Source organism: Dendrobates tinctorius, unplaced genomic scaffold (genome assembly GCF_039654945.1).
Source record: "Dendrobates tinctorius isolate UK_male_01 unplaced genomic scaffold, ASM3965494v1 ptg000004l, whole genome shotgun sequence".
In the NCBI taxonomy this organism is placed as follows: domain Eukaryota; kingdom Metazoa; phylum Chordata; class Amphibia; order Anura; family Dendrobatidae; genus Dendrobates; species Dendrobates tinctorius.
Genome location: NW_027361672.1, coordinates 40027901 through 40053450, shown reverse-complemented (window position 1 = coordinate 40053450; position 25550 = coordinate 40027901). Strand labels below are relative to the sequence as shown.

At 45.9% G+C, this 25550-nt stretch overlaps 1 protein-coding gene across 1 annotated transcript in view; it reads left to right on the top strand.

The window, feature by feature from the left end:
• RIOK1 (RIO kinase 1) overlaps positions 1–25550 on the top strand; it is a 94667-nt gene that overhangs the window by 51695 nt on the left and 17422 nt on the right. The window contains exons 13-15 of the mRNA XM_073567237.1: positions 20589–20654; positions 20841–20960; positions 21352–21405. Coding sequence (XP_073423338.1) covers positions 20589–20654; positions 20841–20960; positions 21352–21405 — 240 coding nt within the window. The remainder of the gene's footprint in view (positions 1–20588; positions 20655–20840; positions 20961–21351; positions 21406–25550) is intronic.

The window sequence follows — 25550 nt, the reverse complement described above, 5'->3', positions numbered from 1 at the left end:
TGCAAAATCAACAGTTTTTCATCCAAAAAAAGATTATCAAGAGACACAATCCATCTGTTTCTTACATCAAAAATCTGTATGTCTATTTTGTACATCCAAGTGGCATAACGTTTTTACATGAATAATTTAGTAAGTATTGGTCAAGCATCATAATTCTAATGGATCTGTGAAAAATGCATAACAAAACGAATGTCAACCTGTATGTGATCCATTTTTGCAAACCACAGACTTACAATGAGCGAGTCTATTCCGAAATACAGGTCAAACTCATACAAGCTGCGATTTTTTTTTTTTTTTTACATGCAGACCATTGGCCCAAGTGTTTTACTGTTCATGTGAATTATCACATTAAGGCTACTTTCACACATCAGGTTTTCGGCGTCAGGCGCGATCCGGCGTCGTGCCGGAGTGCCGGATCCGGAAAATATTTCGTAAAACCGGATGTGACGGATCCGTTTTTCTGCCGGATCCGTCTTGTTCTTGACAGACAAAACCGGATCCGTCTCATCCGGTTAATCCGGTTTTTGTTCCGTTTTATGACGGATTACGCCGGATCCGGTTTTTAAAATTGACCCTTGTGGCCTTCCGAACGGGATTGGCTACTGAAAAACTATATATAGCGTGTTCCTACAGCCCTTCTTTGACAGGTTGTAGAGGAGAAAGTGCAGGTTGGAGAGAAGAGCAAGTTACTGGCGAAGATGGATGTTGTGATTGGAAATATTTTGAAGAATTTGGCGGATTTTACAGCGGAGGCGAATCGTTTGAGGGTGATTGTTCTGGAGAAGGAGAGAGCGAGACAGCAGCGCATCAGGCATCGTAGACTACGTTTGTGGATCCACCCCATCACAGCCAAGAGAATGACGCGTGGGGTCTATTCTACACTCTGCATGGACCTTAGACGAAACCCGGATACATTTTTTGGATATGTTCGGATGAAAATGGAGAATTTTGATTACTTGGTGGAGCGCATTGCACACCTCATAAGAAAAGCGGACACCAATTGCCGCTTCTCTGTTTCACCCGCAGAGCGTCTGATGGTGACTTTAAGGTAAGCCACATTTATTGGATGTGCTCGCATCAGAGCACACTTTCACTGCAATCTTGTTGGTGGTAGTTTGTATCTCCAAGTGTTATAGCTGAGTTTTGGTATGTAATGCTGTGATTTTAAACTAATTGATTGTTTTTTAATTCCCCACAGATTTCTTGCAACTGGAGAATCCCTTTCGTCACTGCATTTCCAGTACAGACTCGGGATTTCCACCATATCTGGAATAGTGAAGTACACATGCCGTGCACTGTGGGACTCCTTAGCTGAAGAGTTTTTACCAGAGCCCACAACAGAGAGGTGGATTGAAATTTCAGAAAAGTTTCAACAGATATGTCAGTTTCCCAACTGCTTGGGCGCTGTGGACGGGAAACATATCCGCATTGTAAAGCCAGCCGGATCGGGATCTGAATATTTCAATTACAAGAAATATTTTTCCATTGTCCTCATGGCCATCGCTGACGCGGAATACAAATTTATTGCTGTTGATATCGGGGCCTATGGCCGCTCCAATGACTCTCAAGTTTTCAAACTGTCTGCCATGGGGCGTAAACTGTATGGAAACACCTTCCAGTTCCCACCCCCTAGACCGCTGCCGCAAACATCTGGTCCACCTATGCCATTTGTCTGTGTAGGGGATGAAGCCTTCCAGCTGTCAGAACACCTTTTGAAACCGTACTCTAGCAGAGGATTGTCAAGAACAAAACGCATTTTTAATTACCGCCTCACAAGAGCAATAAGAATGGTTGAATGTACCTTTGGTATTCTGACAGCCAAATGGCGGGTCCTATTGACTGCGATCAACCTCAAGACAGAAACTGTGGACGAGGTGATCAAAGCTTGCGTGGTACTCCACAATTTTGTTATCTGCAAGGAACCCATTTCCATTGAGGACACCTCTGAAGAAACCACCTTGCAAGATTACCATGACATTACCACTAGAAGTTCTGTGACGATTTCAGTAATGAGGGACAATTTTTGCACTATACTTTGTCACCTCAAGGCAGAGTACACTGGCAGGATGACAGAGTGTGAAAGATTTGTGCCCTAACCAAACTTGTGTACCTTCTGTACCAACAGTATATACCTTTGCCAACCAAAGTTGGCTATCTTGTCATGGTCTTACTATTTTTACCTTTAGGCCACAGGTGTGTACCTGGTTGTGTTTTATGCAAAGTATTTCACCTTGTAACAAAAGTTGTGTACATTGTTAGGAAATCACCAACAATAAACACAACTTTTTAGGTGAAATACTTTGCTTCAAACACAACCAGGAACACAACTGTGGCAAAAAGGTAAAATGTACCCACAGTTATATACCTGGTTTTGAATAAATTTTTACCTTTGAAATACCCTGTATTTAACCTTTTTTTTAAACATAGTTCGCCGCAGAAAGAAATGACAGACAACCATTGTGAAACGATAATTTAACTTTTATTTAAAATATTTTTTTTTTGTAAAATGTTTTTAATGTGCAAAAAACCTTTTTAATAAAGGTTTTAAAACCAATAGGCATTTTTATTAAAAAAAACACTTTACAAATCTGTGTAGTGTGGGGTGGAAATACTGCTGGAGGGGCTGCGGGACACTTCGACACTGGGAGTGTGGAGAGAGGACTGGGATCGTGGTGAGGAAGGAACAGTTAGAGGTGAAGGTGTGGAAAAAGCTACAGAATGGGTGGACATGTGGGAGGCAGAAGAGGTGGTTGGCGGTGGAGTGGAGGGTTGGGCAGGGACTGTAGGAGCAGATGATGTTGATGGCAAGTTGTATGGGGAAGGAGTTTGGTACGGGGAAGGAGTTTAGTACGGGGCAGGTTGCTGGAAGTGGGGAGGTTGCTGGAAGTGGGGAGGTTGCTGGAAGTGGGGAGGTTGCTGGAAGTGGGGAGGTTGCTGGAAGTGGGGAGGTTGCTGGAAGTGGGGAGGTTGCTGGAAGTGGGGAGGTTGCTGGAAGTGGGGAGGTTGCTGGAAGTGGGGAGGTTGCTGGAAGTGGGGAGGTTGCTGGAAGTGGGGAGGTTGCTGGAAGTGGGGAGGTTGCTGGAAGTGGGGAGGTTGCTGGAAGTGGGGAGGTTGCTGGAAGTGGGGAGGTTGCTGGAAGTGGGGAGGTTGCTGGAAGTGGGGAGGTTGCTGGAAGTGGGGAGGTTGCTGGAAGTGGGGAGGTTGCTGGTGCTGGGGAGGTTGCTGGTGCTGGGGAGGTTGCTGGTGCTGGGGAGGTTGCTGGTGCTGGGGAGGTTGCTGGTGCTGGGGAGGTTGCTGGTGCTGGGGAGGTTGCTGGTGCTGGGGAGGTTGCTGGTGCTGGGGAGGTTGCTGGTGCTGGGGAGGTGGCTGGTGCTGGGGAGGTGGCTGGTGCTGGGGAGGTGGCTGGTGCTGGGGAGGTGGCTGTTATGTAATAGGTGGGGAGGATGGAAAGTGGCTGGAGGGGGTGCAGGTGGAGGAACTACTGTGGTGGGAGGAGGAGATTGGGAGGTAACGTGCTGGAGAGCACCGTGGCATGAATGCATTACATGCATCTGCTGGGTAGGAGAGAGCGTTTCCATGCTCTCCACAACAGACCTGAAAAAGGTGTGGTTTGGCGAAGATCTTGCTTCTGAATGCATGGTTTGCACAAGTGTCTTCACCTCCAGAATGCTGGAGTTGATCTGCTGAAAGCCTGCGGAGATTTGCTCCGACAAGACTTTTAGACAGTTCTGGAAAGATGCATTCAGATGCAAGAACTCTGGCGCATAACTCTTTTCCTGACCCCTCTGCCGCTGCCGCCCAGTACCCGCAGGTGTACTAGACGTGGCAGGGGCAGAAGGGTGGGGTAAAGGGAAAGCTATCTCCTCACCAGCAGCTTCATGTAATGTAGACGGCCACGATGCTCCTGTGCTGGTGGATGGGACAGATGGGTCGAATGTGTGGGAAGGTGCAGATGTACCGGGGCGGTCGAAGTGTCCCTCGGTGCCGGTCTCCTCAGGGATCGCCTCAGAAGGGTCCAATCGTGCAGGCTCCCGAGTGCTGCTCACCGTGCTGTGGAATAAAGAGAAAAAAAAAACAATTAAAATGGTGACTTCGTATGGCCCTGGCTGAAAAAAAAAGTTACATCTAAACATTTTTTTTTACATGTGCTGTGTAATATTTACCTTCTGGTGACCATTGTTTCCCGGAGGAACGACAGGGCTTGTGCGTACTTGTACTTGCTCCTGCGTCCTCCAGATCCACTCGGGGCCCGCATCTCTTTATTGAACTCCTTCTTGAAACAATCCCTCACAGACCGCCACCGCTTCACAATTCTGTCCCCTGAAACGAGAAAGGAGTGGTTAGTATACAACATCAGTGTTTCCCAAACTCCAGTCCTCATGGTCCCCAGGGGTCATGTTTTCAGGATTTCCATAGTAAATGGAAATCCTGAACACATGATCCGTGGGGACCACGAGGACTGGAGTTCGGGAAACACTGGTTTACATCAAGCAACCGGTACTGTATATACTTACGCTCTTTAATCTGAGCCCGAGCATCGAGGTCCTCCCAGCGGTCCACAAGGAGCGAACAGATTTCCTCCCAGAGTCGTCGGGTAACGATCAGGTCAGCATGGCGGCGGTCAGCCATATTCCATAGCGGCTCCCTTTCTCTGACGAGATCGATGAGGTGGTCCACATCAATCCCTCCATCCTCACCGTCAGAGTCGGGAGCACGCTGTGAAGGCTGTTAAAGAAAAAGACAAAAATAACAATTAGCCTCCACAATAGAAATGAAATAAAAAGTGCAAAAAAACAAAGCAAAAATATTTATACTTACACGCTGCTGACCGCCGCGTTGCTGTCGCCGACGACCCTGGGAGGTACTGCGAGGACCTCTTGGCAGAGCACCAGATTGGGAAGACTAGAGAAGAAAACAAAAAATGTTATGTCTTTGGATGTAGGCATTTGTTTGCTGTGTGGCGTCTGCAGAACATTGTTTTCTATGTGTTGTGTGTAGTGTGATGTTGTGTTTCTGCGTTTGATGCAAAAAACTTACCAATTGTGAGCCCACTCCAGGTGTCTGTCCACCCCTTCCTTCTTCTTCTGGGAGCTCCTCTTCATCTTGTGATTCCTATTTTGAAATAAAAGGCAATGAATAGACATATATTACAGAGATGATGGATTTTGGAAATAAAAACTTACCGTCAAACGCTGACGATGCGAGGGAGGGCTCCCAGAAGAAGATGTGCTGTCTTCCTGCTGGCCAGACTCCATGCCTGTGGGTGGTGTTACTGCTGCTGCCAGTGCTGCCACTGTTGCTGCTGCTGCATCTCTTGGGCGGCTGTTGAATAAAGAGAAACAAAGGGACAATGAATATCTTGATATTCCATGGCCCTAGTTTGGAGGAATGGGGGATTTGATAATTACCATCTCTCATCTGCTGCTGGACTCCCCTCCCGTTCAGCATGCTGCTCCATTTGGGGTGGTGGTGGTGCTGATGGTGCTGTTGCAGTGGTCTCCTGCCTTCTCCTGCGCCTGGTTGCTGTCTTGGGTGGCATGTTGGGTGTGGCTGAGGGTCCCACTGTCATGCTTTTATATATGTGTCTTGTGGTCAGAGCTACTGAGCATGCTCAGACCAAAAAAACCGGATCCGGCGCATTGCGGCGCTCATAGGCTTTCATTGTGTGAAAAAGCCGGACACGCCGGATGCGGCGTGTCCGGCTTTTTCGCCGGAGACAAAAAACGTTACAGTAGCCGTTTTTTCCAGACGCCGGATCGCGACACATTGCCGGATCCGGCGAAAACCGGATGAAACGCATGGCCATCCGGCTCGATCCGGCTCTAATGCAAGTCAATGGGGGGGAAACCGGATCCGGCATTGCATTTCGCCGGATCCGGTTTTTGTCAAAAGCGCTGGATCACGCCTGACGGCGAAAACCTGATGTGTGAAAGAGGCCTTACTTGCATTGGCCTGTGTGCTGTTCATATGATGGCAGTTTTGCATACAGAAAACACACGGATAAAGTGGCGTTTCTGAATTAAACATACTTTTAAAAGCCAAGCGGTGACGATGCATGATCGACTTCTCTCTGCTCCTCTCACTTTGGGTCTTTCACATTTGGAGATACATCTCACTCAAAGAAACAGAGAGAAGCCGCTGGGGACCTGTCACCTGTGTGTTTAGGGTTTTGAGCAGCATTTAAAACATGAAAGTAAAGCATGCCTTGTTGAAACGATACAGTCCACGTCGGATACACACTCCACTGCAGCATGTATCAGTTGTTGGGTTCCTTTTAAGTACCGTATATACTCGAGTATAAGCCCCCCCCATGTTGCCACAAAAAACTGGGAAAACTTATTGACTCGAGTATAAGCCTATGGTGGGAAATGCTCCATAGATTATTCCCCCATATGGTGTCCTCAGAAGAAGCTCCATAGATTATTCCCCCATATGGTGTCCTCAGAAGAAGCTCCATAGATTATTCCCCCATATGCTGCCCCCATAAGAAGCTCCATAGATTGTTCCCCCATATGCTGACCCCAAAAGAAGCTCCATAGATTATTCCCCTATATGCTGTCCCCATGCTGCTGCTGCCCCCATGCTGCTGCTGCATGTAAAAATAAAAAAAAAGACATACTCACCTCTCCGTCGCTGGGTGTCAGATACTCACCTGTCCTGCGTCCATGGCTGCTCACCGCTATCTGCCACGTCATCAGTCAGTGACGTTCAGACTGCAGGGGGTGCGGCGCGCACTAACCACGTCACCGCGCCCTCTGCTGTCTGAAGTCACTGACCGATGACAGACAGCAGCAAGCAGCCGTGGACGCGGGACAGGAGAGTATCACTATACTTACCCGTCCTGACGCTATGTCTTGAGTTTATACAGAAGAGATACACTCCTTCATATACTGCTGCCTTTAAGGAATTGACAAAAACTTATAAAGATCAAGTTTCATCTTGGTGGGAGGTCCAAAGTTTGGACAATTATATCAGAGCAGGAATAGTCCCACGACACTTAAGAATTACTCTTGCACCGGGTTACAGATATAAGAACCCGGGTCTTATAGCGAAGTGGGAAAAAGAAGCAACAGAAAGCTCTCTTAGACTTATGAAATTATTATTAGATGAAGAGAAGGTGACCCTAAATAAATTAAATGAGACTTTAAAAGAACAGATAGAAGTCACAAAAATTTTTTCAAGTGAACCGGATTTTGCAGCTAAAGAGTTGAGTTTGCAAAATAGCCTGGAAAGATTCCAATACCATCTGAAAGAACGGAAACATAAAATCTAAAATAGGGACCTTCTGGAATTCAGAGAAAATAAAGCCTATTCAGTATCTATAGGTCGTAATTTTAAAATACCAGAAACAGACATTTCCTCCTCTGAAGCGGAGGTGTCTGATACTGAGACAAAATCTAGGTACCAGAGGGGAAGAGGTAGAGGAAACAGAGGTGGTAATAGAGGGATTAGTAGAAGGTCCCCGCAAGGAGATTTTTTTAGATCTCAGCTACCCCCTAAGAAGTCGACAGAACACTCACAACGCCCCCTAGAACCCCAAGTACTTAATCTCTCAACACGACCATTAACAGAAATTGAAATGTGCGTTCTAAGTAAAGGGTTATCCTTTGTTCCCACAACTGACTATGACTGCTTTGAAACAATTAAAGATCTCCACCTATTCGCATGAAAATTGAAATGTCGAAAACATTTTATAAGGGAGGACAAAAAGACATCGATGGAGCTGGGCATTGATGATGAGTTATTGGCTGATGTACGCTTTCTATACCATCTGGGGGTTGTGAACCCCAATGATAGAGGAGTGGGTCCATTTACGAAATTAAAGAACGAGTACAAAAATGCCACCTCAAACGGGAGACCTAAGCTCAATCGATGTCTTTGTCAATCTGGTGTCGAACGATCTAATGAATCTGTCAAGTACCTATAAGGCTAATTTTCATAATTTTACAAATAAGGAAATGGGTAGTTTAAAAAATCTGGAGCAGGACAAGAGCATCGTAATTAAACCTTCAGACAAAGGAGGAAACGTAGTGGTGATGGACATAATGCAATATAAGTCCATATGTATGGCAATATTGAATGATGGTGAGAACTATGAAGTGGTTCAGAGGAATCCCACTAATAGCATTGTTCGCAACCTTACAAACTTGATTAATGAAGGCTTTGATGCTGATGTAATTGATGCGAACGAGAGAGATTTTCTCATTCCAGTGCATCCTGTTATGGCTACGTTTTATTGCCTTCCCAAAATTCACAAAGGCACGAATCCCCTTAAAGGGAGACCGATCGTAGCAGGTATTAACAGTATTACACAAAATCTGGGTCTATATCTGGATCAGATACTTAGACCATTTGTCCTGTTTCTAAATTCATATGTGCGTGACACTACCGACTTTCTTGGGAAACTAGATGGTGTGTGCTTAGAAACTGACATGATAATGGGAAGTATAGATGTGGAAGCACTGTACTCCTCAATCCCTCATGATGTTGGTCTTAAGGGCTGTAGATAGTTATCTACAAACAAGAGGTTGTCAATACCATAGACACAATGAGTTTGTAATGAAAGCTTTGGAATTTTGCCTAAACAACAATATCTTCTTGTTTGATAATAAGGTCTTCCACCAGCTCAGGGGTACCGCGATGGGGAGTCCCTGTGCCCCTACGTATGCAAATTTGCTCCTGGGCTGGTGGGAGGAGAATATAGTATTCAGTGACACATCTACTGAATTCAGCGAGAAGATAGTGATGTGGGTACGTTACATAGACGACGTGTTTGTCATATGGAGAGGTGCAGAGGTTGACTTTGGTCAGTTTGTTAGAGGACTGAATGATAATGAAATAGGCTTGCATTTCACCTATGAGGTCAATAAATGCAGCCTGACATTCCTAGACATCCTAGTCCAAAAGAATGATAATGGTGAGCTTATGACAAAAAACTACGGCTACAAATTCCCTCTTGAGATGGGAAAGTGGGCGAAAGAGATACGAAAAATTCTAGAACGACACTGGGCAGTGTTGTGTATGGACGTGGATGTCAAGGATACAGTGGGCCCTACCCCTCAGGTCACCTTTCGTCGAGGTAGATCATTGAGGGATAGATTGGTCCATAGCCATTTTCAGAATCCGCATAATCAGACATGGTTGGGGTCACCTCCACTGGGATGCCATAGATGTGGGAAATGTAAAGCATGTGTATCTATATCCCCTGGTAAAACTTTCACAAGTAATAACACTGGAAAAGTGTACTCTATCAGACAGTTCATTAATTGCCAAAGCACAGGGGTGGTATACAAGGCAACATGTGAATGTGGTCTGGAGTACGTAGGAAAGACCAGGAGAGAGTTTCGGAGGAGGGTAGGAGAACACATGCGTGACATCAGCAACAAAAGGGACACGTCTATTGCCAACCACATAAATAGACACCATCAGGGTAACTCCAAGGCTATTACATTTATGGGTATTGACAAAATTAAACCACCCATACGTGGGGGTAATTGGGACCAGATGATTCTTCAAAAAGAGACAAAATGGATCTTCTGGTTGCAAACTACATATCCAAAGGGCCTTAATGATCAACTATCCTTTATATCTTTCATTTAGCAAAGGGACTAATAGGGTCAGCAGTGAGGGACAGCCGACGTTGAGTGGGGACGCCATTTGCGCAGGTCTTAGGGTGCCAATCTCCGCGGTAGGTAGGGAGGAGGTAGCCTAGGAGCTGTTATAGGGAGAATTTAGTGGCACTTCATTCACTTTTCGGTGGTTGTAAGGCCCATCTGGTTAAAGTGAGTCGGTACTGTCATAGCAATAATTTTTATAACTGCCAGTTTTCCTAGAATTGATATATATTTTTGAAGGAGTTTTTTGATTTTGTAGCTGCACTAACTGAAACCCCCGATTAAATGTGGAATTAATCTCTTACATATGAATCTCTGTACATGATTTAAGTAGGGGAATATCCCTAAGAATAAAAACTCTAAAGGGATTCCTATAATCAGCATGAGATTATATGTTGCTGCTGTATGGATGACAATGATAGGCGCATATGTAGTGCAGGGCATGGGCTGTCTGATGCCGCAAGTAACTAGCGCCATTATAATATATAGAATATCAATTTCCCTTTGGAGAGGGCAGCGCTATGTGCGCATGCCCAGCTGGTGGGAGACGCGCTCTCAACGTGTGACGCGCTCTATAGAGCGAGCACGCTGACGATGCGCGCGACCCAAACACAGGATGTGAGGTGGATCAGGGACCGGAAGTGTCGGCTTCCCGAGACGCCACGGCGCTAACATTTAAAAGGAGGTATGCATGAGTGTAAGTACACATAATGTCGGATGAAGTACATAACGGCTATGCGTGATACACCATTCAGATGAACCCCAGTTGACTCCCCTGATGAGATTAGACGAAACGCGTCGGGAGATAGGGGTATCGCGCTCACCAGTCACGGGGATGGCAATCAATCAGAGAATGCCCCTGCTGTTTGGGTGAGATTGTTCCGTGTTTTACTAAATATTTTGGTGTCATAATATTGGTCTCACATTTATAAGAGACGGTTTATCTAAGATATTTATGCATACCTGGTGGATTTAGATCCGGTACTAAGGTATATGGAGGGTATGCGGGAGTATATATCTTTATTATGACACACGATACGTTTCTATCTGATACATTATTTGTGTGTTATAGAATCCGTAGCATATGCGGCAATTGAGGCTGTGTGGTTCTTGTTAATGCTGTGTAGCAGTATTGTGCCTTGTATTATATGGTACTCCTGATCAGGAGAGAGGTATGGTTATGCCTAACTTGGGAATATACTGATGGCGTGACACCTACTCTCAATAAGAGATGGCTAATGTTATGATATGTTAAGCATAGAGATTATCTTGAGATTTATGTACTCTGTCTTTGAATGAGGTTGGCCGTATTTGATTTACTCTAAGCACCCAATGAACATTTGGATACTTGGGATGCTCAGTAATGATGGGCAATACTGCATCCACTAGCTTTTTTCATTTGTGTGTTCTCCTTTGTTGTGTTTGAAGTAACTTGAGCACCTTGCACTTTATTTTATTGTATATTAATCTAATAAAAGGTATATTTTAATTATTCTATCCATTGGCTGGTTAAACATATGTCTTGAGCCCCCAGCTTCTCCGCGCTCTCTTCCTACCTTCAGCGGTCATGTGGTACCGCTCATTAAAACTCATGAATATGCGCATATTCATGAGTTTTAATGAGCGGTACCACGTGACCGCTGAAGTCAGGACGGGTAAGTATGACCTGACACCCCTGCCCCCCCTCCCCCTCCGACCCTCTTTGTATATGACTCGAATATAAGACGAGAGGGGGACTTTCAGCCCAATTTTTGGGGCTGAAAATCTCGGCTTATATTCGAGTATATACGGTAAACCAGAAAGTGGCTGTGAATTTTAGGCTGAGGATTAATAATCATACATAGACTCACTACATGCTCTGAGTGATGCATGAGATTCAAGCTCAAGGATGAGCCTGCCACACTTTGGCCAGAGCTTTGTGCTTTCCTCTCAGAATAAAATTTGCCAGCTCGCCCCTGTATATCATCCTGTAGATAATATCTGCTATGTTCACTTATTGTCTGCACCTTTAGTATATTACACAATGACTGCAGAACATCACTTATACCAGTCACATATCATATGTGCACTGTATGTAATATACTGTGCAGACATCAGAAGTATACAGGATAATGGGACTGGTCTAATATCCAATACTCTGAAGTCCTACTACAATATGAGCCATCACATTATCCTGTATACTGGATTAATATCTTATTCTGTAGTCAGGGTATCGTATACCTACCGGATAACATCCTCTGCACTGTGTATAATTTACTGTACACAGACAGCAGATGTTCTACCAGTCACATATTAGCCTGTATAGATGGTCTGATGTGTACAATCACAGTATATAAAATTAACTGTCATATACTGTATACTATTATATGCAGGACAAAGGGTGATTATATCATGCGACAGGCATCTCGTATACAAAGACCTGTTACTCTGTCTCCTCATTGGGGGACACAGAACCATGGGTGTTATGCTGCTGTCCACTAGGAGGCGACACTATGCATAATCTGAAAAAGATTAACTATGGCTCCTCCTCTGCAGTATACACCCCCTGGACGGCGTCAGCCTTCTCCAGTTTTTGCTTAGTGTCGCAAGGAGGCACACCTTTTTTTTTTCCGTTTTTCCTTTTTTCGTCCAGAATACAGATGAGGAAAAGTGGGTCTCCAGCGAGACTCCCCGGCATGGCTCCTTCCTTGGCCCCCTTTTTAGGGGTGCCTAGTTGAAGTGGAGATGGCTATACCCCATGTCACTCCTTCCCCAGTCCCTCGGGTACTGGTCCGAAGTTGAGACCCCCCTCCTTCCCCAACCCCTTTGGGGTCTGGGTTGAGGTCAAGGCGAGGATGAAGACCCCCTGACGGTGACAGGCACACCCTCCCTAATCCCCCTCAGGGGGCATTAGGTTGAGACACCTCAGGTAGGGTCGGTGAATAGGTAGCACTCTGCACCAGGGACCCCAGACCAGCTGTGGGATCCTGCTGGGGCCGGGGGAGGGTGCAGGCAGACATGGCACAGCAGAGACAGGGCTTTCTGCGCCCCTGTCTCTGCAGCAGCAACGGCTCCATAGCGCTTCAGAGGGACCCCCCCAAACAGGAACCGCTACCCCTGCTGTCCCCATCGCTAGCCAGTCGCCCATTCCGGGGGGGGGGGGGGGGGGGGGGTCTGGTGCAGATCCGATCCCCTCCCACACTACCGCGCCGCCCTGGAGCCCTCCTGGGCATCAGACCTCTACTTGAGACCGCGGCTTCGGCCTAGCTGAAGCTGCCGCCTTTTCTCCGACCCGCCACCCCGGATGACTAAAATGACACACTATAGTGTCATAGAAGGGGCGGATCGAGGCAGAAAGGGCGCGTTTCTACGTAGCCCAGCGCGCCCTTTTCAGTTCTCCGCCCCCTCCTTCCTCTCCTCAGCGTCCCGGTGGCCATTTTTTGGGCTGCAGACATACCTGACAACGGGCGCCTCCAGCAAGAAGGAGAACCACAGGGGGCACAGAACTGTGATTTGTCAGCGCTGGACCTAGGGACACACTGGTGGGGTAAGTTCACAGCTGGGTTCTCTTTACTCAGCTGTGAATCCATACTACCTATAAGGCTGTCTGTGGGTTCCCTCTGCTAGCCACCCCTGTAGGATCCCTGATAGCCAGCCTCTGTGCACTATGCCGGGCTCAACAAAGAGAACCAGGCAGGAATGTTTCTATGCATTCTGCACAGCCTGCAAAACCACGCTCCCCAGTGGCAGCACGTATCCGCACTGCCGGGATTGCATCCTGAACTCTGGGTCAGAACCCCAGGGAGTCCCTACCAACACTTCAGTGTCGGATACCACACTGGAATGGGCTACTCAGATGTCGCAGTCTGACACAGTCCATAGATAACTTAACCGCTACATTGCTGCAAGCTCTGCAGGGTCTTGTCCCGGCTATGAACGTTACCCTGCAAACGGACAGCTTGTCTCAGGAACATGCTGTTTCCGACACTCACAGACGTAAGCGGACCCACAGGTCGCGATCACCTGAGTCGTCCTATAGCACAAGGTCATCCCCCCCCCCAGGGAGAGACACCGTCATTCCAGGTCTCCTAGGCAGTCCCCTATCAGAGACAGACAATGCAGTTCACCACAGAGAACCCCCACCACAGAAGACCTCCGCCCCACATCGCCCACCAGGGAACACCTTAGCGATACACAGGATTCGGAAGGCATCTGTGACTCAGACAACGAAACGGAGAGGTCTGTGGTACCTTGTCCCCCTAGCAATACAGCGCTAGTTGAGGACATAATCTCTGCCATCCATCGGGTGCTGGAAATTTCAGAGCCAGCCCCGGAAGCCCCAGAACATATTTGTTTTGAAAGTGTTCTGAAACCACCTAAGGTCTTCCTTATTCACCATGAGTTTCAAACGATACTTACTAAGCAGTTTTCGCAGCCTGATAAAAAATTTGCCAATCGCAAATATTTGGAAGCGAAGTACCCCTTCTCACAGAAGGACACCAAACAGTGGACAGATCCACCCGAAGTGGACCCCCCGGTATCTAGACTAGCAGCACAGACCCTACTCTCACTGCCAGATAGCTCAACCCTCAGGGACGCAGCAGACCGGCAAGTAGAACGCATGGCTCGTTCCATTTTCGAACCGGCAGGGGCCTCCCTGACCCCTGCGTTCGCTTCAGTTTGGGCGGCCAAGGCCATCCTGGCTTGGGCCAAAAAACTGCAGGAGGGTCTTCAAGCTTCAAATACCGGGCTCTCGGACCAAGCAGTTCAAATAGCAGTGGTAGCAGACTACATGCTTCATGCAGGCCTAGACTCAGCAAGAGGTCTAGCGGGGATAGCGGCAAACGCCATTACGATTCGGCGTATCCTGTGGCTGCGAGAATGGAAAGCGGATGCGACCTCAAAGAAGTCCCTCACGCATCTTCCGTACCTTAGTGGAAGGCTTTTCGGCAAAAAGTTGGACACAATGATATCCAATGCCACTGGGGGTAAGAGTACCTCTCTCCCCCAACTGAAACCTAAATGCACGTTTAAACGGAGAAACCTAACACGATTCCGATCCTTTCGGAACTCTTCGGGCTGGTCCGTCTCGCGCACAGCGCAAAATCGTAACCGCTCTCCACGCAGGGACAACCCACGGACGGCGCAGAGATCGGACAGGACTTGGCAGTCGAAAGCAGGTCAAGCGAAACCCAAGGGAGGAAAACCTCAGAACTTCGCTTCATCATGACTCACAAACTCCGGAAGACATCCCACCAGTAGGCGGGCGACTTTTACTCTTTCAGCAAGTCTGGCTGCCTATTACAGAAGACAGGTGGGTCAGGGAAATAGTGTCTTCCGGATACAAGATAGAGTTCACTTCCACTCCACCGAACCGGTTCTTCCTCTCTATTCCACCAACACCATCAGACAAGGCTCGTGCCTTCCACCAAGCGGTCTCTCTCCTTCAAGCAGGAGTCGTAGTGCTGGTTCCCGTGAACGAAAGATTCCGAGGGTTCTACTCCAATCTATTTGTAGTCCCCAAGAAAGGAGGCAGCGTCCGGCCCATACTAGACCTAAAACAGCTCAACAAATATGTACGGGTCCATCATTTCCGCATGGAGTCCCTCCGGTCCATCATAACATCCATGGAGCAGGGAGAATACCTTGCCTCCATAGACATACAAGACACATATCTGCACATACCAATTGCTCCCACCCATCAAAGGTTTCTCAGGTTCGCGATCAACCAAAACCACTACCAGTTTGTCGCTCTCCCGTTCGGACTCGCCACTGCTCCAAGAACGTTTACCAAGGTCATGGCAGCCACCATGGACGTTCTACACTCCAGAGGCATTCTAGTCGTTCCGTACCTAGACGACCTTCTCATCAAGTCTTCCACCTTCAAGGACTGCGAGGTCAGTGTCTCAATCACAATAGACACACTGAGTCATCTGGGATGGTTAGTCAACCTACAAAAATCGACTACCCAGAGTCAGACTCTAACCTTCCTGGGGATGTTATTCGACACCTCCAGGGGTCTGGTGCTCCTTCCCAAGGACAAGACACTGGCCCTCCTTCTGGGAGTTCGCACACTCCTCCGCAATCCTCCCCGATCTCTCCGGTTTGCCATGAGAGTGCTGGGCAGGATCGCAGCAGCAATGGAGGCAGTGCCATTTGCCCAGTTTCACCTCAGGCCTCTTCAACTAGCCATCCTCAGATCTTGGGACAGGAACCCCTTCTCCCTCGACAGGGAGTTCCGGTTGACATCGTCAACCAGGAGGTCCCTACATTGGTGGCTCAAGCCAACTTCGCTTGCAAGAGGAAAACCCTTTCTCTCAGGTCAATGGAAGGTCCTGACCACCGATGCAAGCCTGACAGGTTGGGGAGCGGTGCACCTACATCACAGGGCACAAGGCAAGTGGTCACCAATGGAAGTGACCTTGACCATCAATATCCTCGAAATCTGGGCCATCTTCCTGGCACTGAGAGCCTTTCATCACTTGCTTGCAGCCTCTCACATACGGATACAGTCGGACAATGCCACGGCGGTGGCATATGTGAATCACCAAGGCGGGACCCGCAGCGCCCAGGCGATGAGAAAAGTGGCACATATCCTCCACAGGGCGGAAGACACAAGGTCGGTATTCTCTGCGGTCCACATTCCGGGTGTGGAAAACTGGGAAGCCGACTTCCTCAGCAGGCAAGGAATGGACTCGGGGGAGTGGTCTCTCCACCCCGAAATTTTTTTACCAGATCTGTCAACGCTGGGGAACCCCGGATGTGGACCTAATGGCATCCCATCTCAATGCCAAGGTCTCCAATTTCATGGCCAGGACACACGACCCGCGGTCGCTCAGAGCGGATGCCTTGGTCCAGGACTGGACCCAGTTCCAGCTCCTGTACATTTTTCCACCCCTCCCCCTGATCTCCAGGGTCGTGAAGAAGATCAAACAAGAGGGAGTTCCAACCATCCTGATCGTGCTGGACTGGCCCAGACGTACATGGTACGCCGACATCATACAACTTACAGCAGACGCCCCCTGGCGTCTCCCCGACCGTCACGACCTTCTGTCACAAGGTCCATTCTACCATCAGAATTCAGGGGCTCTCAACTTGACGGCATGGCCCTTGAAACCTGGATTCTAACCCAGGCAGGGTTCTCACCGGATGTCATTGCGACCATGATCAGGGCAAGGAAGCCAGCCTCCGCCAAGATTTATTATCGTACCTGGAGAGCTTTCTTTTCCTGGTGCGAATCTCACGGACAAGTCCCACTCCCTTATTCCCTCCCAAAGGTACTAGGTTTCCTTCAATCGGGCCTAGACGCCAAGCTATCCCTAGGCTCGCTTAAGAGTCAGGTGTTAGCGCTTTCAGTCCTTTTCAAAGGCGCATTGCTACCAAACCGCAAGTACGGACTTTTCTCCTGGGAGTTTCACGATTGGTTCCCCCCTACAGACATCCACTGGAAACGTGGGACCTCAACCTGGTCCTGACAGCATTGCAGGCACCACCCTTCAAACCCCCTTAAAGAAGTTTCACTCTGCATTCTGTCACAGAAAGTGGTTTTTCTAGTGGCAATCACCTTGCTACGCAGAGTGTCAGAATTGTCAGCACTTTCCAGCAGACGGCCTTTCCTAGCTTTTCACCAGGACAGGGAGGTTCTCCGTACTGTACCATCTTTCCTCCCGAAGGTTGTGTCCACCTTTCACCTAAATGAGGAAATCTCACTGCCATCCCTTGTTCCGGTTCATAGAGTGGAGAAGGCTCTGCATACGCTTGACCTCGTCGGAGCATTGCGGATTTACGTGTCCAGGACTGCACCCTTCCGGAAGTCTGATTCCCTCTTCATTCTTCTGGAAGGCGGTCGCAAGGGCCTGCCGGCTTCAAAGGCTACCCTTGCCAGGTGGATCAAGTCCACCATACATGAGGCCTACTGACTTAACAGTTCCCCTCTTCCGGCCGGTATCACGGCGTACACTACACGGTCAGTAGGGGCCTCCTGGGCCATTCGGCACCAGGCTTCGGCACAACAAGTGTGCAAGGCGGCCACTTGGACTAGCCTACACACGTTTACGAAACACTACAGTGTTCATACCCAGTCCTCAGCGGATGCGAGCCTGGGTAGACGGGTTCTGCAGGCGGAGTTTATGGTCCTGCTAGCACAATATTCGTCCATTGCTTCCCACCCAGGGACTGCTTTGGGACGTCCCATGGTTCTGTGTCCCCCAATGAGGCGACAGAGTAAAGGAGATTTTTGTGTACTCACCGTAAAATCTTTCTCTTAGCCTCTAATTGGGGGACACAGCTCCCACCCTGTTGCCCTTACGGGCCGTTGTTTACGGTTGAGTTCTCATATTGTTCTTTGAGCTTGTGCATAGTAGTCTTCTTACAGGCATGGTTATGTTATTTCTGTTATGTTCCTCCTAATGCTTTTGCACAAAACTGGAAAAGGCTGACACCGTCCAGGGGTGTATACTGCAGAGGAGGAGCCATAGTTAATCTTTTTCAGATTATGCATAGTGTCGCCTCCTAGTGGACAGCAGCATAACACCCATGGTTCTGTGTCCCCCAATTAGAGGCTAAGAGAGAGAGATTTTACGGTGAGTACACAAAAATCTCCCTTTTCTCTTCCGAATAGTCACAACAGATGGCTGCTGTTAGATGCAGCTGATGGCTGTATAACAGAGCTGGCACCCACTGTGTATGGAGCTGGCTCAGCTCCCGTGCCTGCTCAATACACCCGCACACATTGTGTGATGTACATCTGTGTCAGACACTGGTAAAGGGTTAAGAAATACTAAATGTAAAGATAAGATTGAAAATAAAACCCCTGCAATAGATATCTTTGCATTTACAGTTAAAATTATACTTGTGTCCCACTCCGTCACTCCTAATTGACCCTGATTCTAGTTTGGCTTCTGTGATCTAATACTTAGAATTGTCTCGGTACGTAATACACTACCTGACAAGTTATGTCGCTTATCCATGTTATGTAAATAAAAGCTTATAACCTGACATTAAATTCATCCACTGGTTGTATAAATTATTCTTTTGAAAGCTGAAACCCTCCGAAATGTGGTTTAGGTTAAGAAAATAATTTGGCATCAATGCAGAAATATTGATCATTTAATGGACACAGAATGGTCAGATTTTGGCAAGACAAAAATTTTGTCGCCTGATCATATAATGCACCCAATCCTAGTTTACATCCTCACCTGTGCTCAATAAACGGTTAATTAGTGAGTGTGTATAAAAAGAAACCCAACACCCCAGACATTTACTTGAGCTGCAACAACATGCCAAAAATCCCCCTGCGACCAAAGCCTGGATTATCAAGTGACTGAAGACCAGATCCACTGCAGAGGTGGCTGGCACCTTTAATGTGTCTCAGTGTCAAGTACAAAGAATTAAAAAAAGATTCGAAGAGACTGGAGATGTGTTTTATAAGTATAGGTCCGGCAGACCCCGCAAGACAACTGCTCAGGAGGAACGTTTGTTGGTTAGAAAATCCCAAGCAAGCCCCTCTTCCACTGCAGCAGAGCTCCAACAGGCCTGGTCACCTCAAGTCCCTGTGTCAACTAGAACAGTTTGTAGGATTCTGTCTTGAAATGACCTCCATAGTCTAGTCGAATCAGTGCCCAGAAGCCAGCACTAAACAAAAGGCAAATAAAAAACCGTGTGGCATTTCCAAAGTCCCCACAGCCTGCTAAACAGATGGATGCAGGAAAAGTGGCAGAAGGTGGATTTCTCTGATGAATCATCAGTAGAATTACACCACAGCCACTGCAGGAGACCTACTGGAGCCCGTATGGATCCAAAATACACCCAGAAAACAATTAAACTTGGTGGTGGAAAGATCATGGTCTGGGGGTACATTCAGTATGGGAGTGTGCGAAACATTTGCAAGGTGGAAGGCATTATCAATAGCCTAAAATATCAAGAAGTATTAGCTACCTCTTATATTCCAAATCATAAAAGGGGTCAAATTCTGCAGCAGGATGGTGCTCCATCTCATACATCCATCTCTACAGCAAAGTTCCTCCAGGCAAAAAAGATCAAGGTGCTCAAGGACTGGCCAGCCCAGTCACCAGACATTAACATCATTGAGCATGTTTGGGGTATGATGAAAGAGGATGCTTGGAAGACAAAACCAAAGAATCTAGATGAACTCTGGGAGGCATGTAAGACTGCATTCTTTGCTATTCCTGATGACTTCATTAATAAATTGTATGAATCATTGTTGAACTGCATGGATGCAGTCCTTCAAGCTCATGGAAGTCACACAAAATATTAAATATGACTAATAGCATCACCACTTCATTCACCAATGTTATGCAACATATGTTTGTGTTTTAAGTTAATTATTTGTTTGAATATCACATTACTTTCTGTGGCCGACAAAACTTTTGTCTTGCCAAAATCTAACCATTCTGTGTCCATTAAGATTAAATGATCAATATTTCTGCATTGATGCCAATTTATTAACCTAAACCACATTTCGGAGGGTTTCAGTTTTCAAAAGAATAATTTATACAACCAATGGATGAATTTAACGTCAGGTTATAAGCTTTTATTTACATAACATGGATAAGCGGCATAACTTCTGTCAGGGAGTGTAGAGGTAAATAAAGTGTGATTTTACTTATTGGTTTTTTATACGTAGTACGCACTTGAATTTCCTGTAGATCAGTGGGGATCTGGGACCTGAGAAGTGCTCAGCTGCAGTTTGAACCTGCACATAGAGAGCATAGTATATACTTTCTATTGAATTCATAGTATGGGCTGTTTGCACTCTCAGACATACGCTGTATGCTTCTGTCTGCTAAACTGTACACCTCAAGGGACTAGTGCATGATGTGTGAGGGTCTTAAAATCTGGACCCCCACCGATATGCAGGCAATTCAGGTGCTTGCTGAATATGAAAAATCATTAAAATGTAATTACTTTTTAAAATCTATAGTTAATGTTCAGATGATTCATATTTCCCTATATCATTTTACGCTAATTTTTCAGGCAATGGAAATAGCAACTCAAAGAACAGAAGAAGAAAGATCAAATCAAGATAAAGTTGATGAAGAGGCAAGTTTTTTTGTGAAATGTGACTTGTCAGTGTGTGTTGATTGTATCTACTACTAGATCTTCACAAAGTTTGTTTTGCAGTGCAAGGTTTTGGGGGTTTTTTTGGTGGTTGGAATGGGTGGGTACATGTTGTGTCAAGCAGCCAAATTGTTTATTTTTGTCACTCGTTTCTTCACAATTTTTTAGGTGTTCAAGAAGGCGTACATTCCCCGAACTCTAAATGAAGTGAAGAACTTTGAGAGGGATGTGGACTTAATGCAGAAGCTGAAAGAAGAAGACCTGTCACTGAACGCACAACAGGATAACGTGAGTAATGTAAATTCATCAACGAAGATATGATCGTTATTATAATGAGAGATTCAGGCCCCGATTCATCAAAGTGGTTATTATTCTGCCGTAAAAAGCTTTGAAAAGTCGCAACGTTTATTTAGCCACTTTTGGTATTTTCATGCCAGAGTCATCAAGCTCTGTCATATTGGGCCACTGACTCCAGCACGCGTCCTTGACCGGTGTGAACAGTGTCGGTCTTGATGAATTTTGGGTCCCAGTGGTTTTCCTGTATGAAACACATACTTATTTAAACTATATATACATGTATTACGTTAAAAGAAAATGAGTAAAGCGAACAGGTAAAATTGTAACCTGCTGGGTGGTAAGAAAAATTTTAAACTTTTTTGTTTCCTTTTTATTTTTTTAGATTCTTTATCAGACTGTGACTGGTTTGAAGAAAGATTTGTCAGGTGCCGAGACGGTAAGACTTTTGCCTTGGGAGGCCTTTTATTCAACATTAAAAGGGTCACCCCTTTCAGAGACGTTTTTCTTGTAAACTCCATTAGTGGTGAAAAACAAACTGTGCTTTACTCACCCTCCCCAGTACAAGCACTGAGTCTCTGCCGTTTCTCACAGTGTCTGCTCCTGTCTGCGGTGCTGACATGTTGCGAGCGCTGTAGACACTGAGTTCAGTGGCACTGCTGATGTTGACTCACCAAGCCATTCAGAGCCACTGAGCTCACTGCTTAACTGTCATCACCTCCGAGCTGCACCTGCACAGGTTAAGTAAAGCACAATTTGGTTTGATACTAATGGAGCTTATAGGAAGAAAAATTCTGAAAGGGGACAACCCTTTTAATATGTATGGCACTGTGGATCATAACAATATTAGTCACCAGGGAGTTCTTTGAACATGTAAATGCATGAACCTGAAGGCCATCAAGGTGATCTGTAATATTCCTGGTAATTTGAAAAATACTTATTTTAGAATGCATAATTAATCTGCCGCAGAACCCCATGCAGAAGAGGAAATGGGGAGTCAACCAACTGAGTTACACAAACAAGTTATAAAGCGGCTGAGGTGTGTAGCACAGTGTCTGCAAGAGATGTCCGCTTGTAAAAAGCCTTTACCTCTAAGGCCTGTTTCACACATCAGTTTTTCACAATCACTCTTGATCTGCCGTTTTGTGAAAAAAAACGGATCCGCCAATTTTCCTTACGGATCCATTTTTTTCCCCATTGAGTTTCATTATCGGCGGATTTTGACGGATGACTGTCCGTTGCATCCGTATTTCTGCGGATCCGCCAAAATTTTGGCGTCCGCAGAGATAACTGAATGGACCATGCAACGTTTTTTTGCAGTCCAGATACGCATTTTTACCTTTTAACCCCGAATCAAGTGTCGCTGCTGGTTGAAAATTCTCTCTCCCGCCTCCCCCCCCCCGCAACCTCCATTCCTCTCGCACGATGGGATCTCCAGCCCCATACCGCGAGATGACCGGTATTAATTTTTTTTTTTTTCCCCTGCCGCGGCGCCTTTAAATTTTTACCATCGGCGGATCCATACATCCGCTGTCCCCCGTTTCTGTCAGTCCGCCTGCGGATCCGTTTTCCGCTATTTTGGCGGATTTAGACTGACAGAAAAAGCTGAAGTGTGAAACAGGCCTAATACTGTTCAGTTGATACTGTAGCATTCTTGTCTGCAAAAGGAACAGGCCAAACGACCTGAATTACATGGTGATCTGGTTTTGCAAACTAGCCATTTGGATGCCAAAAGTTTGAATTTTTTTTTTAGTTATACAGACTAGGCGTGCCTTTTGTAATGAACTTAGTTTCTATTATAAGTCCTGTTTATACTGTCATGGTCAAAAGTTTCGAGACTGACATAGAATTTGGTTTTCAGAAACTAAAATCTGCAACTTCAAAAACTCACCAAATCCTCATTGTTGTTTCATGTAGCCTAAAGGTATTATACCTACTTAAACGCTAAAGTTCCCCAAGTACAGTTGTGGCCAAAAGTTTTAAGACTGACACATTTTGGAAATCAAATAGCTTCTGTTTCAGTTTTAAAGTGGCAATATGTATTAATGCTAGAAACTTATGAAGGGTGATCAGACGAATTGTAAAAAATTGTAATGTCATTCCTTGCCTAAAGATTTAACTTGATCACAAGAACCCCATTTCCACTGAATTTCAACCTGCCACAAAATTCATTTGTTACTTTCTCATTATCTCAGGAGAAAGTCTTAACAAGAACAAGACAGTCTATCATGCTGATTGAATTATAAGAGCGGGCTGGTTGCTTTTAAAAGGATGCTGCTGCTTGCAATTTTCATCTCCTGTTAACCATGGTTATTTCTAAGGAAACTTGCAGTCATCATTGCTTTCCATAAAAAGAGCTTTACTGGCAAGGGCATTGCTGCATGTGAGATTGCCCTTAAAGGGAATCTGTCAGCATGATTTTGATTTGTAATCCAAGAACAGCATGATGTAGGGGCAGAGAGACTGATTCCAGCAATGTGTCACTAGGGTTTGTTGTATTGAACCAGCAATCAGTATTTTTTTAGAAGGAGATTCCCTACAGATCTAGGTCTCTCATGCCTCCTACAAAACTGCTGTGTAACCCCATCCCACCACTGATGACAAGCATTCTGTTACTGTATAGTGTACAGAAAGCTGCCAATCAGTAGTGTAGGGTTTTACAGAATTCGGCATTCTGAGCACTGCTAGATCTGCTGCAGAGAAAAACAGTGATTGTGTCAAAATGACAGCATGCAGACCAGGAAGTAACACATTGCTGGAATCAGGATCTCAACCCTACATCATGCTGCTCTTGGATTACATGGCATAAACCTAATGACAGATTCCCTTTAAATCAACCATTTAATGGATCCTCAAGACCTTCAAATAGAAAGTTTTAGTTATGTGAAGTAGTCTTCAGTGCGCCAAAGAAAATCCAGCAAGTGCTACGACAGCCTCCTAAAGAGGATTGAGATATGCGATTGGTTCAACACTTGGTGCAGAACTTGCTCAGGAATGGCAGCAGTCAGGTTTCGGTGCATCTACACACACACAGGGAGGCAGACACTTTTGAAGAGTGGCCTCATGTCAAGAAGGGCAGCAAAGAAGCCACTTCTCTCCTGGAAAAACATCAAGGACAGACTGACATTCTGCAGGAAGTACAGGGATTGAACTGCAAACAATTGGGGTAAATTATTTCCTCTGATGAAGCCCCCTTCAAATTGTTTGGAATATCTGTAACAATAATTATAGAAGAAAAGGTGACCGCTGCCGTGAGTCCTATGTCATTTCAACCCGAAACTTTGTGTGGGGTTGCTTTTCATCCAAGGGAGTAGACTCGCTCAATTTTACCTAAGAGCAAGATTTTACCTAGCCAAATCATTTCTCATGCTTTGCACTGACGAGGGTCAATAGCCAGAAACACTGTGTGTGTGTGTGTGTGTGTGTGTGTGTGTGTGTGTTATACACTAAGTCATATTAGAAGACTGGTTAAGGCTAAGTGCACACGTAGCAGAAAATTTCTGCTGAAAAACCTAACTCCCTTCCCAGAAACCGTGGGGTTTTTTCTGTGCGGATTTGGGGAAAAAACACGCGGTTTTTATGCGCTTTTCCGCGCATTTTCAAACCGCATAGAAATAGCCAGAAACGCGGAAAAAGCCTCAAAATTAACGAGCATGCTCCTTTTTTTACCGCGATGCGTTTTTTTTCGCTGTAAAAAACGCATCAGTATGCACAAAAAGTGCAAAATGCATGGGAAGCTTATTTTTAGCGGTTTTATAGGAAAAAACGCTAAAAATACCGCTAAAAAAGTGCTGTGTGTGAACACAGCCTAAAGGGTTGATAATGACTTGTAGGATTGCTGCTTCCAACAGATGCCACTACAGAGTTCAGGTCCTCTTCCACTCTGAAGAGTCAATTTGCATACTAAATTTCCCAGAGGAGCATTGCGTGGCGAGTAAGCCTCCTTACAGTTGGAATGCCAGAGCCGGGTTGTCACTCTACAAGGAGAAACGTTACCCCTTAGACCTATCCTAAGAACATTGGCATGTATAAAAAATGGTATCTAAACATTCTCCAAGAGCAACTTATAGGCTAACTGCAAGTAGCAAACTTTGTGAAAACTAAAATTTGTATCAGTCTCAATACTTTTCACCACAGCTGTAGTAGAACATTAGGAAGGCAGATTACATCTGTGTCTATAAAACAGTACCTTAAAAGGAACCTGTCAGCAGGATTTTGCACAGTAACCTATACACAATGTCAGGTTGGTGCCGTTATACTGATTAAAGGGAACCGGTCACCTGTTTTGGCCACTATAAAATGCGGCCACCGCCTTTCTGGGCTTATCTACAGCATTCTATAATGCTGTAGATAAGCCCCCGGTCTCACCTGCAAGATAAGAAAAATAAGTTTTATTACACCATGTTCCAAATTATTATGCAACTGATATTTTTCTCTGATTTTCCTAAATGGTCTGCGCAAATGACAGTCAGTCTAATAAGACATCACCCATTAGAGTATACATCAAATTTTATTGACGAAACCTCCTAATGATAACAGTATAATCTCCAAAATGAATAAAAACTCAAAATGCACTGTTCCAAG